The 15,830-nt window shown below is 48.0% G+C and overlaps 1 protein-coding gene across 7 annotated transcripts in view; it reads left to right on the top strand.

The window, feature by feature from the left end:
- Window positions 1–15,830, top strand: part of LOC123512923 (zinc finger homeobox protein 3-like) — a 146,744-nt gene that overhangs the window by 118,714 nt on the left and 12,200 nt on the right. For all 7 annotated transcript variants that reach the window (XM_045269588.1, XM_045269589.1, XM_045269587.1 and 4 more), the window contains one exon: window positions 3,326–6,627. In XM_045269588.1, the coding sequence (XP_045125523.1) occupies window positions 3,381–6,627 (3,247 nt within the window). In that variant the 5' untranslated portion in view covers window positions 3,326–3,380. The remainder of the gene's footprint in view (window positions 1–3,325; window positions 6,628–15,830) is intronic.

Here is a 15,830-nt window from a genome sequence, read left to right on the forward strand (position 1 = left end):
TTCATATTCACTTATTAATCAATCCTTTTTCTCTTCGCATCTTCGGGCGTGGGGTCCTCTCCGCCGCTGCTGCAGAAGAAAGAGCGCTAGTTAGTTATAGTAAGAGGCTCTGGTTTATAATGTTCCTGGTAAGGGTCGAGCACCTGCCCAGACCGAAGCTTTACGGGTGTTGTAGATAAAGCAGCGGTAGTTTCTCCTCTGCCATCGATAAAAGAGTTCAGATTGGCGCGCCAGATGGTGTCACTCGGGTTGGTTTTACCGGGCTTATATATTATGCCTTGCCATGTCTTCTTGATTAAGGGCGACGACTCCAAAGGTTGTGTGTGTGTACATATATTACTGTGCTTCTAATGGGATGTGTTAAATGTGCCCTCATGTCTCTTGTATAAACTTAGCGATATGCGACGTAAGGTTATCCGAGTGGCGCTTATGTTTGGGCTTTGTTATGTTCTTCTTATGTTTTTCTTTTGTTCTCGTGCTGTTGAATATATCTCTCTTTATTTTAATTATACTGCTTCGTGTTTACTTCCTCTCCTTTCGATTTCTTTTTCATCTAAGATTTCCTATTTTTATTCAGACGCATTTTTTTTTTTTGTATTGTTATCATTCGTTCATTGTTCACACTATCGTTTCTTTGTTGTTTTATGTGTTATCACCTTCTTCTTCTATTTTTGTGTTTTTATCTTATTGTATCTCATGTATGTTACTTTTTTTATATTCTCTTCCTTTTCTGTTCATTTTCTTCTTGTCTTCTATAATTTACTTGTCGCTTTCTTTGTCCTCTTCCTTTTATACATCTTTTCTTCCTCTTATATCTCGTTCTTGTCGCTTCTTATATCTTCTTTTATTCTTTTCTTTCCTTTCTCCTGCATATCTTTTCTTGTCACTTTCTTTGTTTCTTCTCTTTTTATTCCTTTACCCGCTTCTCACATCCCGACTAGAGAGACACATGCTCATGATGAATAAATGAATAAATAAATAAATAAAAAAATGAATATAGATGCCCCTTGATCCATCTCGGTGACTGGACAAGTAAAGGTGGCTGCGATAAAGCATCAAGACGCAAGCACTTCATAACAGCGTTGTCTTATGTAGTGAATCAATAAAACTGCATGAAGGAAACAGCGGCGGGAGCAGGGCGAGTGTGGCGGTGGTGGCGTGCGTAGCGTCGTATCAACTTTAGGCTGATGAGAGCTGTTCGTCTTGGGGTTTTAGATAAAGGATTTATGTGTCTGACGTGAAGCATGATTAATCGATTAGATAACACGAGCGGTAGGTCGAATACAGCAAGGACGCTTTGGTATCTCAGTTGTGGCGTGTGCTCGATCGACTGACACTGTTATAAGGGAGCAACTGGAAATGAGTTTGGCGTCTTGATAAGTGTGTTGGTGCACAGATTTACCCTCCGCGCCTTACATCTAAAGGTGAGGCTAGCCGTTTTTCTGTGACACAGCTAAGGAAAAAGCACATACTCGCACGTAACTAATGTGTAAAGAGGATGAGGAAGGAAAGGAGGTGAATGGGTATAAAGAGAATAGACTCCGTGACCTTGCTTCAAGTTTGACCATTCGTCGCCGCGCTCATGATGTAACGAAAATGAGATCTTTAGATAGAAAGAGGCATTAGAACAGATTTCTGACGCAACCCGCTCTCTAAATTCCCTTGTCCTACATTGTTCCATTTCGCTGTTTCCGGCCCCTTAGTCAAACCGTCTTACTTACGGCGACCAGAACCGGTCTTCGGCATCACACCTGACGGGCCATAACACAACTGGTCCCTGTGATGGTTGCCGCGCCTGCCGTCACCTTAGAGGCATCAGCACCACGAGCACCACTCCCAGGCACCCGGAAGCCCAGACACCAAACACCGTCTACCTCCCAGCCACCCTTGCCCCTTCCCTCCTTCACACCCTCCCTTCCTCTCTGCCTCCCTTCCTCTCGTCCTTTAAAAGTATTCCACATTCTCGTGACTCCGTTCCTTCGCAGGTACTCATGTGGGTGTTATTCTTTCTCCCCCGCGTCAGTACTTCTTCCCTCGCCGAGCTATTTTCTTAAGTCATACGTCCCTGTGGCCTCACCCGCCTTTCTCTGAAGTAGTCAAACGATCCTCACTTTTTTCCCTACTCTTAGCCTGCCTCCCTTTACCCCCCATATCCCCTCCTCCCCTTTGCTTCCCTCCCACGACCTCTTCACGCCCCGCTCGTGGTTGTAACAGCGGCTGATTTATTGCCTGACGGTGCCGAGCTGCCGCCAGACTTTGGCCTACTGTGGTGGTCTTTTGTGAGTCAGCCCCTAGCGTTCCCTCCGGCCACCGCCCATACTTGTGATCAGTCTGGCAGGTGCAGGCAGATACACCCATGGAAGAGATCACAGAGAAATGCGATTCGTTGATAGTATGAGTCGATGTAGCGAGTTCTACAAGAAGTATTGATGGTGTATGAGGAGAAAGCCACGCTAGAAATATAAGCGTTACATCATGACATTAAGGTACGTCTCTTGTCACACGTGTTCATGTTATATCGTCATGTAAGAGGCGGGTTAAGAAGTAGTCATTTATAGTATTTATATCAATACTTATCCGATTTATTCGTGATTTCGTACATAAGTCACGTTAAGCCCTATAATATCTAAGTACTTAGAGAAAAACGTAGAGTTGTTTCACAATACTTAGGTGCTACGTGACAACACTGTGTTTTCCTTTGTTTAGAGGACACACTGATTGTATTACTGTTCCTTCTGCACAAGTATGAATATTAACCAACCGCTCTGTCACTTGGTCCTCTCACTTGGTGTCATTTCCCCCTTTCTCATCCACCGTTGCTCTGCCTTCCATCCGTTTATCCTCCGTGCCCCTGACCCCTTGACTAAACCGGACTGAGCAACTCGTATCAGCGGACGAAATCAGTGGCGCTCCGACCCGGCAGCCGGACGGGGCACACCTGGCTCAGAGCGGGGTTATGTAGGCAATACGATACTCCTGTCCGCCAGCCCGCCCGGTCCCCGCCGCGCCTCAACCCCTCCTCCCATTCCCGCCTGTGTTTGTTTCTTGCTCATTGTTGGGGGGAAGTGTTGTTGTCGTGGAGGCGGCAAGGGAGGAAGGCGATCTTGTTTTAAGCAGAATGGGCGAGAGGATCGTGGGCTGCCAGATGGCGATAATGTGTTCATTTCTCATTGTGTTAATGGGTTTTATCTTTGCTAATGTTAATTCAGTAGCCAGCTATGTATAGAAAGGATTACATAGGATTAGGTCAAGGTTTAGTTATTAGAATAAACTTTTATGTTTTATTGTTCCCATAGTGACTAACGCAACGTTTTTCCTGTCGCAGATGGTGCGTGGAGGTTAAGGGCTGTGACTAGTGGAGGCGCCGTGTCCGTGCCGCCATGCCCGGAGAGGAGCGGGGAGAGCAACCTCTGAAGGGATGCCCCCCGGCCACCCCACACCCTCCCGCTGACCCTCTCGACGACCCCAGCCGCCCTCAGCAACAACAAGCACCCCCAGAAATGAGTCCCGAGGACGCTCCCTCTACCTCCCCCCTGGCGGGCGAGGAGGGCCCCGGACCCATGCCTCAGCAGGGACCTAATGCCACCTCCTCGTCGTCGTCGGCACCGTCGTCGTCGCCCCCCGCGACGTTCAACCTGACGTGCATGACGTGCCATACACACTTTACGTCGGCGGAGCAGTACACGCGGCACCACTGCGTGGCCTCCTCCGCCACCCAGGACACGCTGAACGAGTCCTCCAGCGACGTAGAGAAATTTGATGGCAAAATCGTGTACAATCCTGACGGGTCGGCGTACATCATCGACTCGGAGGTGAGCGACGACGAGGGCGTGGCGGGGCTGGAGCTGCCGCGGCACGAGGGCTCCATCGTGGATTCCCCGCGACACCCTCTCTCCTCCACCGCAGCACCCACCATCCCCACCATCGCCAACGCCATATACGTCACCAAGAACCCCGCCTTCTATACCGCCCTATACGGTCAAACCTTCACCTCGCTAATCCAGGAAAACAAAGTTCCTGAAGTTCCCATTGTTCACAACTACAGGGTCTTTACCGTTGGTGATAAAGACAGTGAAAATGAATGTAAAGACAGTGATAGCAAAAATGATAGTTCCAGTGAGAAAACAAAACTTCCATTATTAGACTACTCGCAAGTTCCAATTAAACCTATATTGATGTGTTTTGTATGTAAGTTGTCTTTTGGATATGTTAGATCTTTTATGGCCCATGCGATGGGCGACCATAGTATAGTGCTCCTTGACGAGGAGAGAGAACTGCTGGCGGCCAAGAACGCCTCGGCCATCATCCAGTGCGCGGGTCGGGAGAAGGAGCCGCGAGTGTCGTTCCTAGAGCCAGTGACGCCTCCCGGTGCCAGCAGCGGCAGCGGCAGTGCAAACAACTGCAGCAGCAGCAGCGGCACCCAACACGGGGGCGCCCTGGCCACCCTGCTGCCCTCCGGGGCCCCCAGCGGCACCTCCCCCAGCCCGCAGCCCTCACCTGAGAAGGCTACGCACAACAACGACGCCCATCATGACACCACTGCTGAGGACGAGCGTAAAATGTCTGATTTTTATGATCTCGTCCGCCGACAGCAGGAACAGCACCAACAGCAACAGCAGCAGCTTCAGCAGCAGCAGCAACAACAACAACAGCAGCAGCAACAACAACAACAGCAACAGCAGCAGCAGCAACAACAACAACAACAGCAGCAACAACAGCAACAGCAACAACAGCAGCATCATCATCAGCAGCAGCAACAACATCAAGCACTGCGCGCTGACCCGTTCGCCACCCCTCATCCTGCCGCTGCACGAACACCAGATATCAGTCGGAAGTCACCCATTTCTGTTCTCGGCGCCAACGGGCGGGCTTCGTTGTCCCCTGTGACAACCATGTCACCCACGAGCTTTTCTCCCCTGCAGTCCCCTGTGGCACAGCTCACCGGCACCATCATTGGTGCCTGCCCAGAACATATGAATGGCCGGCCACAGGGCGTCACTTGCGACAAGTGTGACATGATCCTGCAACAATCTCGCCAGCTAAGTGGACAGATGGCCTTCATGCACTCCCGGAACTCATGCAAGACGTTGAAGTGTCCAAAATGCAATTGGCACTATAAGTACCAGGAGACGCTGGAGATCCACATGAAGGAGAAACACCCAGAGAATGAATCCACCTGCATCTACTGCCTCACCAACCAGGCACATCCTCGCCTCGCCCGCGGTGAGACCTACACCTGTGGCTACAAGCCGTACCGCTGCGAGGTCTGCAACTATTCCACCACCACCAAAGGCAACCTCTCCATACACATGCAGAGCGACAAACATCTCAACAATATGCAGGAGTTGCAAAATGGCGGGATGCCCAACATGGACGCCTCGCAGGCACTAACGTCTCAGCAACAGAGTCCCTCAGGGAGCATCTACTCGGCCCCCAAAACGCCTACTCCATCCACCACCCCGGCGCCCACGCAGCAACAAAAACCGAAGCCTGTCTGGCGCTGCGACGTCTGCAGCTACGAGACTAATGTTGCTCGGAATCTCCGTATCCACATGACCAGCGAGAAGCACACGCACAACATGATGGTGCTGCAGCAGAACGTCAAGCACATGCAGCAGCTGAGCGCCTTGCAAGGTGGGGGTGGAGGCGGAGGTGGGAGCCAGTTGGACACCATGGCCCTCCTTCAGTACGCCGGCAACCCTGCCGCAGCTGCCATGATGGCCAGCATGGGTGTTGGGGAAAAGCCACCCCTTCCAGAAGCAGCCATAGCTGACCTCGCTTATAACCAAGCACTCCTCATTCAGATGATGTCCGGGGGCCAAATGCCACCAGGTATGATGGGTCCAGGGGCACCAATGGGCCCAGGAGGACCTATGGGTCCGGGAAGTCACCATGGCCATGGCGGAGACCATCCTGGCCCGCACTTTGACATGGGCCTAAACCCCGAGTCACTGGAGCCGCCCCCGGAGCCTGTACCTGCCAACCCGCGCCACGCCTTCACCTGCTGCGTGTGTTCAGTCTTCTCCACTGACTCCCTGGACCAGCTCAACATGCACCTCCAGTTCGATCGTTCCAAAGTAAACGAAAACGATGTCTTGCTCGTGGTGGCGGGGAATTACATATGCAAGTTGTGCTCATACAAGACCAACCTGAAGGCCAACTTCCAGCTGCACTGCAAAACAGACAAGCACTTGCAGAAACTGCAGCACGTCAATCATATACTCGAAGGTGGCCCTCGCAACGAGTGGAAATTAAAGTTCCTGTCCAATACCACGCCGATGCACGTGCGCTGCAACCTGTGTGAATACTACACCAACAGTGTGCACAAGCTGCAGCTGCACGCCGCCCATCAGCGGCACGAGGTGCTCAACGTGCTGTTTCGTCATCTGTGTATGACGGAGCAGAACATGGCGGAGGACCGGCGGGTGTACACCTGCACACTCTGCAGCTTCAACACTCGCGCCAAGCTGCAAATGCTGCACCACATTCGCTCGATGCGTCACCTGCAGATGGAGCAATTGCACCAGATCCAGCGGCATGCAGAGGGCAAGGCGGGCACCCAGCAGGACATCGGCGATATATTCAAAGTAGAGGAAGCAGAGGAAGAGGGACGTCACACACCACCTGGTGAGTTTACTTCTTTCATTACACCCTAGAGATGGAGAGCAGCAGCCAATAGTTACACCAAGACATGTTGTTTATAAGTATTACTCTTATCAAATATAAAAAAAAAGAAAATGTTTCATAATTTACCTATGTTAAGATTAACGATAACAAATTATACCACTAAATTCTATCTAAATGCATCTGTTTGATATATTTGGAGTCTGCTATGCGCTGCCCTCTCCCAACTCTCACTAGATTAATGTGGCCTATAATATATGTATTATTTTATCACTTCATATATGTCAGGTTAGCTTTCATGTATTTTCAAGTCTATGCACTTACTAGGATAACTATAGTCACCTCTGTGACTAAGGCATCTAGTAACTGGAGTCCCTTCTTTGTTTAAAATCAGCTAGTCAACGATCATTGTTGAGAAAATTCTAGTCATAGCTATAACACAATATTTGTCCACGGATACATACTGATTCTTGCTGGGTACTCAAGGAAAAAGGGGTGAGAGAAAAGCGCCGGGAATACGTAAAGGGGCGGCGAGGGTGTCTATAGACTGGTGGGAGTGCTTGAGCGGCGCTGCCTGGCGAGGCAGACGGCGGCGGCTTTGCGTGCTTCCCACAGTAAGCGGCGTGCCACTCGCCTCGCTTCTATTATTTTAGGAGACGTGAGTACTGGGAGAGCTAGTACCTCGCTTTATTTATGGGCGCTTGCGCCGCCTGGGTGGAGGCGCCCTTACTGTGTGTGTGTGTATGTGTGTGTGTGTGTGTGTGTGTGTGTGTGTGTGTGTGTGTGTGTGTGTGTGTGTGTGTCTGTGTGTGCGTTACGTGCTACCGGGAGGGCTTAGGTGGGTTCAAGGGATGAATGAGAAGACAATAAAGCGTGAACTCATAAACCCGACGCGTCAGGGTCAGGCAGGGAAGGGGAAGGTCAGAGATGGTGACCGCTTCTCGCTCCTTGTTTCTCTTACTACTACTACTACTACTACTACTACTACTACTACTACTACTACTACTACTACCACCACCACTTCCACCACCACTACTACTACTACTACTACTACTACTACTACTACTACTGCTGCTGCTGCTGCTGCTGCTGCTGCTACTACTACTGCTGCTGCTGCTGCTGCTGCTGCTACTACTACCACTTCCACTACTACTACTACCACCACTACCACCGCTACTATTACTAAGACACTGCCAATGCATATTTCATCATTCCCGGGATTGTCTTGCCCTTTGTCATGTATTCACTATAATTTCGAATTCAACTTGTTAATGTTTTGTTGTATCAACGTGAAAGTTTACATCACTTGTCAATGTGTCTTTTTCCGTTTATCCTTCAGAGAATCACGCCGTACCTAAGTATCAATAATAAAAGATACAACAACAATAACAAGAACAATAATGATTATAAAATAATAATAATAATAATGATAATAATAATAGTAATAGTAATAATGATAATAGACCACAACACTACTCTTTTCCTTCATATATTCATTTCAAAGAAAACAAACAACTATATATACATTTAAAGTAAGTACATTCACTATAAGTGAGAGAGAGAGAGAGAGAGAGAGAGAGAGAGAGAGAGAGAGAGAGAGAGACGGACAAACAGACAAAAAAACAAGGGACGGTGTGCAGCGTTGGGCTAGACCTTCACCATAAACTATCGATCATCCCAATAGGTTTCGTTTTGTTCTTCCTTCCCTGCCTTGTCTCTCTCCCACTCACTTCACCCTCAAGCTGTTCGTCCTCTTCGTTTCTCCCTCCGCTCCCTTTACCTCCCTCTGACTCTCTCTCCTATGTCTGAGTGCCCCTTCCTTCTCCACTTTTTCTTCTTCCTCCTCCTCCTCCTCCTCCTCCTCCTCTTCCTCCTCCTCCTCCTCCTCCTCCTCCTCCTCCTCTTCCCGTGACGCGTTGTGGACGGTCACGGATGAGTTAATATTAAGATGTTGGTTCTGATTTATGACGTGAAAGCGAGAAATACTACCTTATTGCCTGCGTCTGTGTCATTACTCTACTTTTATGGCAGTTATTTTCTCACTATTTTTTATATTATTATTTTTTGTTATTGTTTGCGTCTCTTTTTATCCCTGTCTCTGTCTCCTGTTTTATTTTTGTTCGTTTTTTTTTTTTCTTATTCTTGATTTATTTCGATGTGGTCTGGTTTGGTTGATGGATTTTCATCTTTGTTTTTTTTTTGTTACTCCATTGTTTGTTATTTCTTTTTGCTTCTCCGATGGACAGTGTTGAAAAATAAGAAAGAAAAGGAAGTGTAAGTTCACTGTTGTCTTTACTGTCCCATAGGTTGCTTGTTTTGGCACTGTGTCTTTGTATCATTGCCATGTGATCTTCTGTGATGGGCCATGACCACCACCACCAACAACAACAACAACAACAACAACAACAACAACAACAACAATATTAAACTAAAGCAAACCAAACCTCACAAATAAATAATCACCACCACCACCACTGCCGCACACCGCACACACAAACCCACACCTCGCCTTCAGTCCTGAACTTCTGCCACAGTAATTCAATTAATACCTCCTGTGGGAAAGCCTTGACGGTCCGGTATGAGAGTAACAAAAGTGTGTAATTATCCAAAAAGAAGAAGCAGTCGATCACACGCGGCACGGAAACTCACGGTTTGCTGAGGCTGGCAATCACTCAGACACAAATTCGACCACTATTCTCTAAACTTCGAGCTTTTCTACCGTAACTTCCTGCTTCGTGTGGAAGGAAGGACACAAAGCGTACAAGTTTTCTTAATTTTTTACGGGGGAGTAATTTCACTGTTGGCACATAGCAATTATCTGTGTAGGTAAAAAAGAACACCAATAAGTATACACAGCTCTCCAGACAGGGCCAGGTGCCACTGCTGACTAATTAATAGCGGCAGTCGAAAGGTGTAAAAGAACTCGATAAATAATCAATGGTCGTCAATAATTTACAGGCGCAGGTTGAGGAGCCGCGAGGTGGCCATTCATTAAAGAACACGGTAATTAGTGGCCACAGAATAATTAACGACGCGGAGTTTTCGAAGGGGAGAAGTGTGAGGGGAGGAAAGGGCGCCGGTTTAGGGGGAGATAGCACTAGTTGTCAGTCTCTTTTTTCTGTTCAGCTTTTAAAACAGGCAATATGTACTCGCCTTTGTCTTTGTCTCGGGGGACATGTACTACTACCAGTACCAGGTATTTTTTTATCGAGAGTTTCAAAACTTTACTTGCTCTTCACTTGAATGTAAAAAATGTGTGAAGCATCCGCGCATTTATTTTTCTTTTCTGTCTTTTGTTATTGGTCGACACTGGAGACATTTAACAAATGTCTGTCAGTCTCTCTCTATCATTGACTTCTTTGGAATCTACGTCTCTTAGCAGTAATTGTATTTTGCCACATTTTATAATTCATTCACTTTGACGTAACAATACGAGAGAGAGAGAGAGAGAGAGAGAGAGAGAGAGAGAGAGAGAGAGAGAGAGAGAGAGAGATTAAACAAGTCGGCGACGGTCACCCTTTCCCCGAAGCTGACTCATCTCTCCCTTAATGTTCGGAAGCTGTTGGTAATTTGGTCCAGGAGGAGGAGATGGAGGAGGAGAGAGAAAAGAGGACTCCTTCCACACCATCGTCCTCCTTCTCCTCTTCCTCCTCCTGCTCCTCCTCTTCCTCCTCTGTTGTAAGCTGAAGTCGCCACGTTTCGAGTCATTAGCTAACCACGAGTCTGGAGTGCAAACAAGGGCTGGTTGGTGTTTGTTGTGCTAGGTCCTTACGGCTCGACCTGTGTTGACTTAGAAATTGTCGTTTAGCTTCACATTAACCTCCTTCTCCTCTTGCTCCTCTTTATCCTCCTCTTCTTCATCCTCTTTTTCCTCCTCCTCCTCCTCCTCTTCTTCTTTTCAAAGGGTCTTTTATCAATTGCCTTGTCTTTCTGTCTACTTTCTTTTGTTTCTTTACTCGATGTTGTCTTCTATGACGTATTTCTATTTTTACCTTTTATTTTCATCTACCTTTTCGTCGTCTTATTTTTTGTCTCTTCGTTGTTTATTCTGTTTTTTTCTTTTCTTTTTTAAGTCACTTTGTTTAATTTTTTTTTTTTTTGTGTGTGTTTACTTGATTGTGTGTTAGTGCGCACGTACTGCACACACACACACACACACACACACACACACACACACACACACACACACACACACACACACACACACACACACACACACACACACTCTCTCTCTCTCTCTCTCTCTCTCTCTCTCTCTCTCTCTCTCTCTCTCTCTCTCTCTCTCTCTCTCTCTCTCTCTCATCCTCCCTTCCTCACCTCCGCGCCTCAATAGCACCTCAATACAATACACCTGGCCGTCCCTCCACAGGTACTCAAGGAACTCGCACCTGCAGCGTGACATAATACCATAAATCTATTAAAAATCTACTGTAGTTCACGACTGTGTGATGTTGCTCTCCAGAATCTGATGAAATGTCACATGATAATTGTTTCTGCCTTTTATTTTATTTTTTTCCCCCACTCCGTAAAGGTCGACATAATTATCTTGACCTGAAGCCGAGCGCACACCGAGTCGAAGCCGTTGAAAATCACAATTATGTTGATTATCCGCCGCCTGGTGATGTGGAGGTGGGTGGAGTCACGGGCCAGGGAGAGGGAAGGGGAGGGGAAGGTGGAGTCGATGGAGGTGGGGTTTGGATGGTATACAGAGAGAAAGGGAGAGACGCCACACACGTAAATTTAGTCACATAATTCCCAATCACATGAATAACAGTACATTATTCCTAAGCCTTCTCGTGTGTAGTGTGAGTGGCGACGTAGCGTTACCGAGACAGAGTATGTAGGCACATCACACACGCAGCACATTGGCGGACACATGTAAATCACTGGCTTGCATGTCTGGCGTTGCAACATTTCTCCCGCGTCGCTCCGTTGTGTTCCCGCTGTTCATAGTGTAGCTCAGCCTCAATTTTTTGCTTTTGTTCTTTTGCTTCACGTCTCCGTTGCGGCGTGGAGCCCCTGACCTCATCCCACCCTTCCGTCAGTGGCGTGAAACAAATGCCGTTTGATTGTTTCCTTAACTAGCTGGGCCTTGCGGTCTGAGGAGGGAATTAGGGGCATGAGAAAGGTGTCGGATTCTATGTACTTCCCGGCCATTGATCGTCAATTGTTCGCGCCGCAGGATCGCGCAACTTACAGTTCTCACCCTAATGGCCTCTTTACGCAAGGCTTGTCGAGGAAATGAATTAAAGAGAAAATCACCTTGTGTGCTGAAGCAATTTCGAGCGTTCGGTAGGCACTTTAATGACGGCAAGAGGCAATTAGCTGGAGGCATTAATCAAAAGGTAGTAAAGTGGCGCGCCGCGACAGCCCCTCGTCCTCGCTTCGTCGGGGATGAAGCAGCGAGGTGACACACAAGAGGCTCCTTGTCGCTCTCTCCTCATCTAGCGGTCGGTGTCTCCGGGTTCATGTAGGTGGTGGTGGTGTTGGTGGTGATTGTTTTCCCCTCTCCTTTCTCTTCCTCCTTCCCTCCCCATCCATCACACCTGCACACTTCCTTCACTTGTCTTTCCTTTCAGTCGTGTCAGCCATTCCGTTGTATTGCATTCTTTTCTACACCACCAGTAATATTTAATAAACATTTCTTGAAATCCTTAGAGACGATGAGAGAGAGAGAGAGAGAGAGAGAGAGAGAGAGAGGAGGGAGGATGAGTGAGGGGAGGGAGGATGAGTGATAACCTTTGAGAATGATCTGCTTCTTGATGAGGTGCTTCTGTTATCTTCGTCTTTCCAGTAAGATGACCGCCTCTTAGGGGTGTCCAGTCGCTCTTCTTCAAGTACTAGCAATTTTTCTGAACGAACGTCTGAACGAGTACATGGACAGAAGGAAGATAATTAGTGTGGTGAATGAGAAGGAGACACAGACTTAAGGAGAAAGAGGAGAAGGAGGAGGAGGTAGCCCCGATCGTTACAGTTACAGAAAAGCTTTCATGAGTCGTCAAGTCTTAAAGGATACAGAGGCAAAGAATGAGTCTACGTAAGGAGAGGGGTAGAGAGTTTTATGCCGGATAATTAAGTCCACTCCTCCCCGTACCAGGCAAGCAGGAAATGGACATAAAAACAGTCTTCTGCTCAGCTGGACGCTAATTCTGCCGTCCGCTCAGCTGAAGGTTAGCTTGTCAATGAGAGACACTAATTGGTAAACTTGCCTTCCCCCTTAAATATTTCCGGAGCCGATACTTAGTAAAGTGAGCAACCTTTGTATATTTCATGGCTCCTCCCTCCTCCCTCGCTCTCCCTTTCTCCAGCTCATCCATCTCCGACCCTTTTCTCTTTTTTTTCTCTGTGCACTGATTAATCCCAGAGTTTGTCACTAGTGCTAGCTCGGCTTAAAGCGTGTTAAACTCTCTTCACAAACCAGATAAAGCGAGAACCCCCAAAGGTTACAAGAGGGTCAAGTGGGAATCTGCGTTGGTGGGGATGTTCTAAGCTCCTCCCCGCATCATATTCACTTTTATAATGGGCATCTCAGCACGTCCTAATGTCGCCGAAGAGATAAACTTGCCTTTCAGTGAGCAGTTCATGTCGAGGATGTCCATTATGAGCACTTACACCCACTCTTACGTAAGCAAATAGATGCAAAGAGCTGGAATTGGTCCAAATTAGTGGTGATTAGAACCTCTATGGCTCCCCGTGTGTCCTTGCCTTGAGGTGTTGCAGAATGTCTGTTTTTTTTTTTTTTTTTCTTTCTTTCTTTCTTTCGTTCCTATTTCTTCGTCTTCTGTGCACCGCGTCGCACGTCCTGCCCGCATACCGTCGCCCTGAATCATGCCATCATCTTACCCAAGTCTGCAATTATCGAATCATTCCACTGTATTACCACCAACTTCACAATTGGTCTAATCCTATGTCACCACCACCACCACCACTGCCACAACCATCACTCTTGCCACCCCCACCTCCACCTCCACTACTTGTATGCCTCCTCCACTAATACCTCCAAGCATCACAAATATCATCACCATCTCCTCCTCCACCACCACCACCACCACCACCACCAAGTTGAAACGCGGTCATCGACACACACACACACACACACACACACACACACACACACACACACACACACACACACACACACACACACACACACACACACACCTCCCCCTCCCTACACCCTCTCTACCAGCATAAGGGGACGTGGTCGGCGCTCGCACCGTCACGCCCTCATTTCTCATAGTTGTGAGGTGGCTGCGGGTCCTCCCGGTCTGATCTCATTACCACTCATTAGGCGAGATTACTGGCTGCCCGTCCACCCCCTGCCGCTGCCGCCTGCTCCCCCCTCACCCTCGCTTCTTCTCCACCCTATGGTTTTGCTATTGGCTTTAGTTTACTCTTGTTCTCCTTTTCCTTCTGCAGAGATTTCTCATCATTCGCTTCTTCCTCTTTCTTCTCCTTCTCCTCGTCCTCTTATTCTTGTTCCTCCTCCTCCTCTTCCTTCACCACCTCATCTCCCCTGCTCTGGTCCTCATTCCCCTCATCATCCACTTCTTTGTGTTATAATCAACATTTATTTATATCTTCTTTTCATACGAATCATTCTTCTTGTAACATTCATCATCATCACCGTCATCATCGTCATTATCATCATCAACATCATCATCATCATCATCATCATCATCATCATCATCATCATCAACGCTGGTTAACTGTCATCCTCTCTTTCTTCTGTGCCCTCGACCCTCCGCAGCTAAATCTGCTTTTCACATTAACTTTATCATTGTCGTTCCGCATTTTGGTGTAATTATGTCGCGTCGCTCACTCGTACACTCCGTTCCTGCTGCCACTGCCGCCTGTGTTGCTCTTGTTGTTGTTGTTGTTGTTGTTGTTGCTCCTGCTTGGCGGCGAGCGGTGGAGCAGCGGCGGTCACCACGGATGTCCTGTTATTGTGCCACCACCACCCTGACCACCAAGGACCTGCCTATTTCACACCTCTCAGGGCGCCTCACTTACTACCACGGGTTCCTCTGCCTCTTGCTTATCGTCTCTATACACCCTGTACGAGGCGCCAAAACACATGAAATTGTCCCTACAGCACGCGCTCCTTCCTCTCCTTCTTTCGTGATTACCCTTGTACAGTTCATGCCTCCTCCTCCTCCTCCTCCTCCTCCTCCTCCTCCTCCTCCTCCTCCTCCTCCTCCTCCTCCTCCTCCTCCTCCCCCCATTCCACTACTAAACAAATCTGACCCTCTCGACCCCGAGGCTGCCAGTACCACCAGCAGCAGTAGAAACAGTAAGCTCCTCCTCTTTCTTCTCCTCCTCCTCCTCCTCCTCCTCCTCCTCCTCCTCCTCCTCCTCCTTTCTTCCTCTTTCTCTCAATACATCCTTTGCTTCTATTCTCTTTCTTTTGTTATTGTATATTTATTTCTCTGGTATACTTTTCATCTTTTCACTTGGTATTTTTACTTTATCTTCGTACTTTCACCATCTCTTTTGTTTAGATTTTGTCTTGTACATGATTTTTCTCTCTTTCTCTCCCTTCTTTCATCACGATATCCACTTTTCCTCGTCTTTCGTTTTTTTTTTTCCAAATCCTCTTTCATTTCATTACTATTACTCCCAATCCTTTTCCTCCCACTCCTCTTTTTCTCCTCCTTTCCTTCTCCACTCTGAGCCTCTAAAGACTTTGTGCCTCCCTTCTCTCCTTCCTCTCCGTACCTTCCCTTGTCCTTCCTCTCTCTTTTCCGCCCCCTCCTTTTCTCCCTCTTCTTCCCTCTCCTTCTCTACTCCTGACAACTCCTTATCTCCAGCAGCCAGAGAGAAGCTTCAGCCACTAATTTAGACTCTGGGCCCAAGTCCTTCCAGCGATTAAACCCACCAAGGACATATCACTTAATATCCTCATGATTACAATTGCCCGAATCGTCCGTGGTGGCGCCGGTCCGTTCCCTCCCTCCCCGTCCCCCCATGTCTCTCCTTCCCTTCTGTCCTCTCTCTCCCTCTCCACCTCTCCCAGACTACCTCTCTGTCTCTCTCCTTCTCCTCCATGTTGAGTGCCCCCTTTCGCCTACTGCTTTTGGCTGTTGTCGCGTTTCATTCTGTATTCTTAAATTTTTCGCGTGGTGTGCAACGGCTAGTGAGCGGGCGAGACGCTGTGTCTGGCCTGCGGGATAACGCTGCGTGTAGAGTCTCTTGTTTATGTTATT

Source organism: Portunus trituberculatus, chromosome 35 (genome assembly GCF_017591435.1).
Source record: "Portunus trituberculatus isolate SZX2019 chromosome 35, ASM1759143v1, whole genome shotgun sequence".
In the NCBI taxonomy this organism is placed as follows: Eukaryota; Metazoa; Arthropoda; class Malacostraca; order Decapoda; family Portunidae; genus Portunus; species Portunus trituberculatus.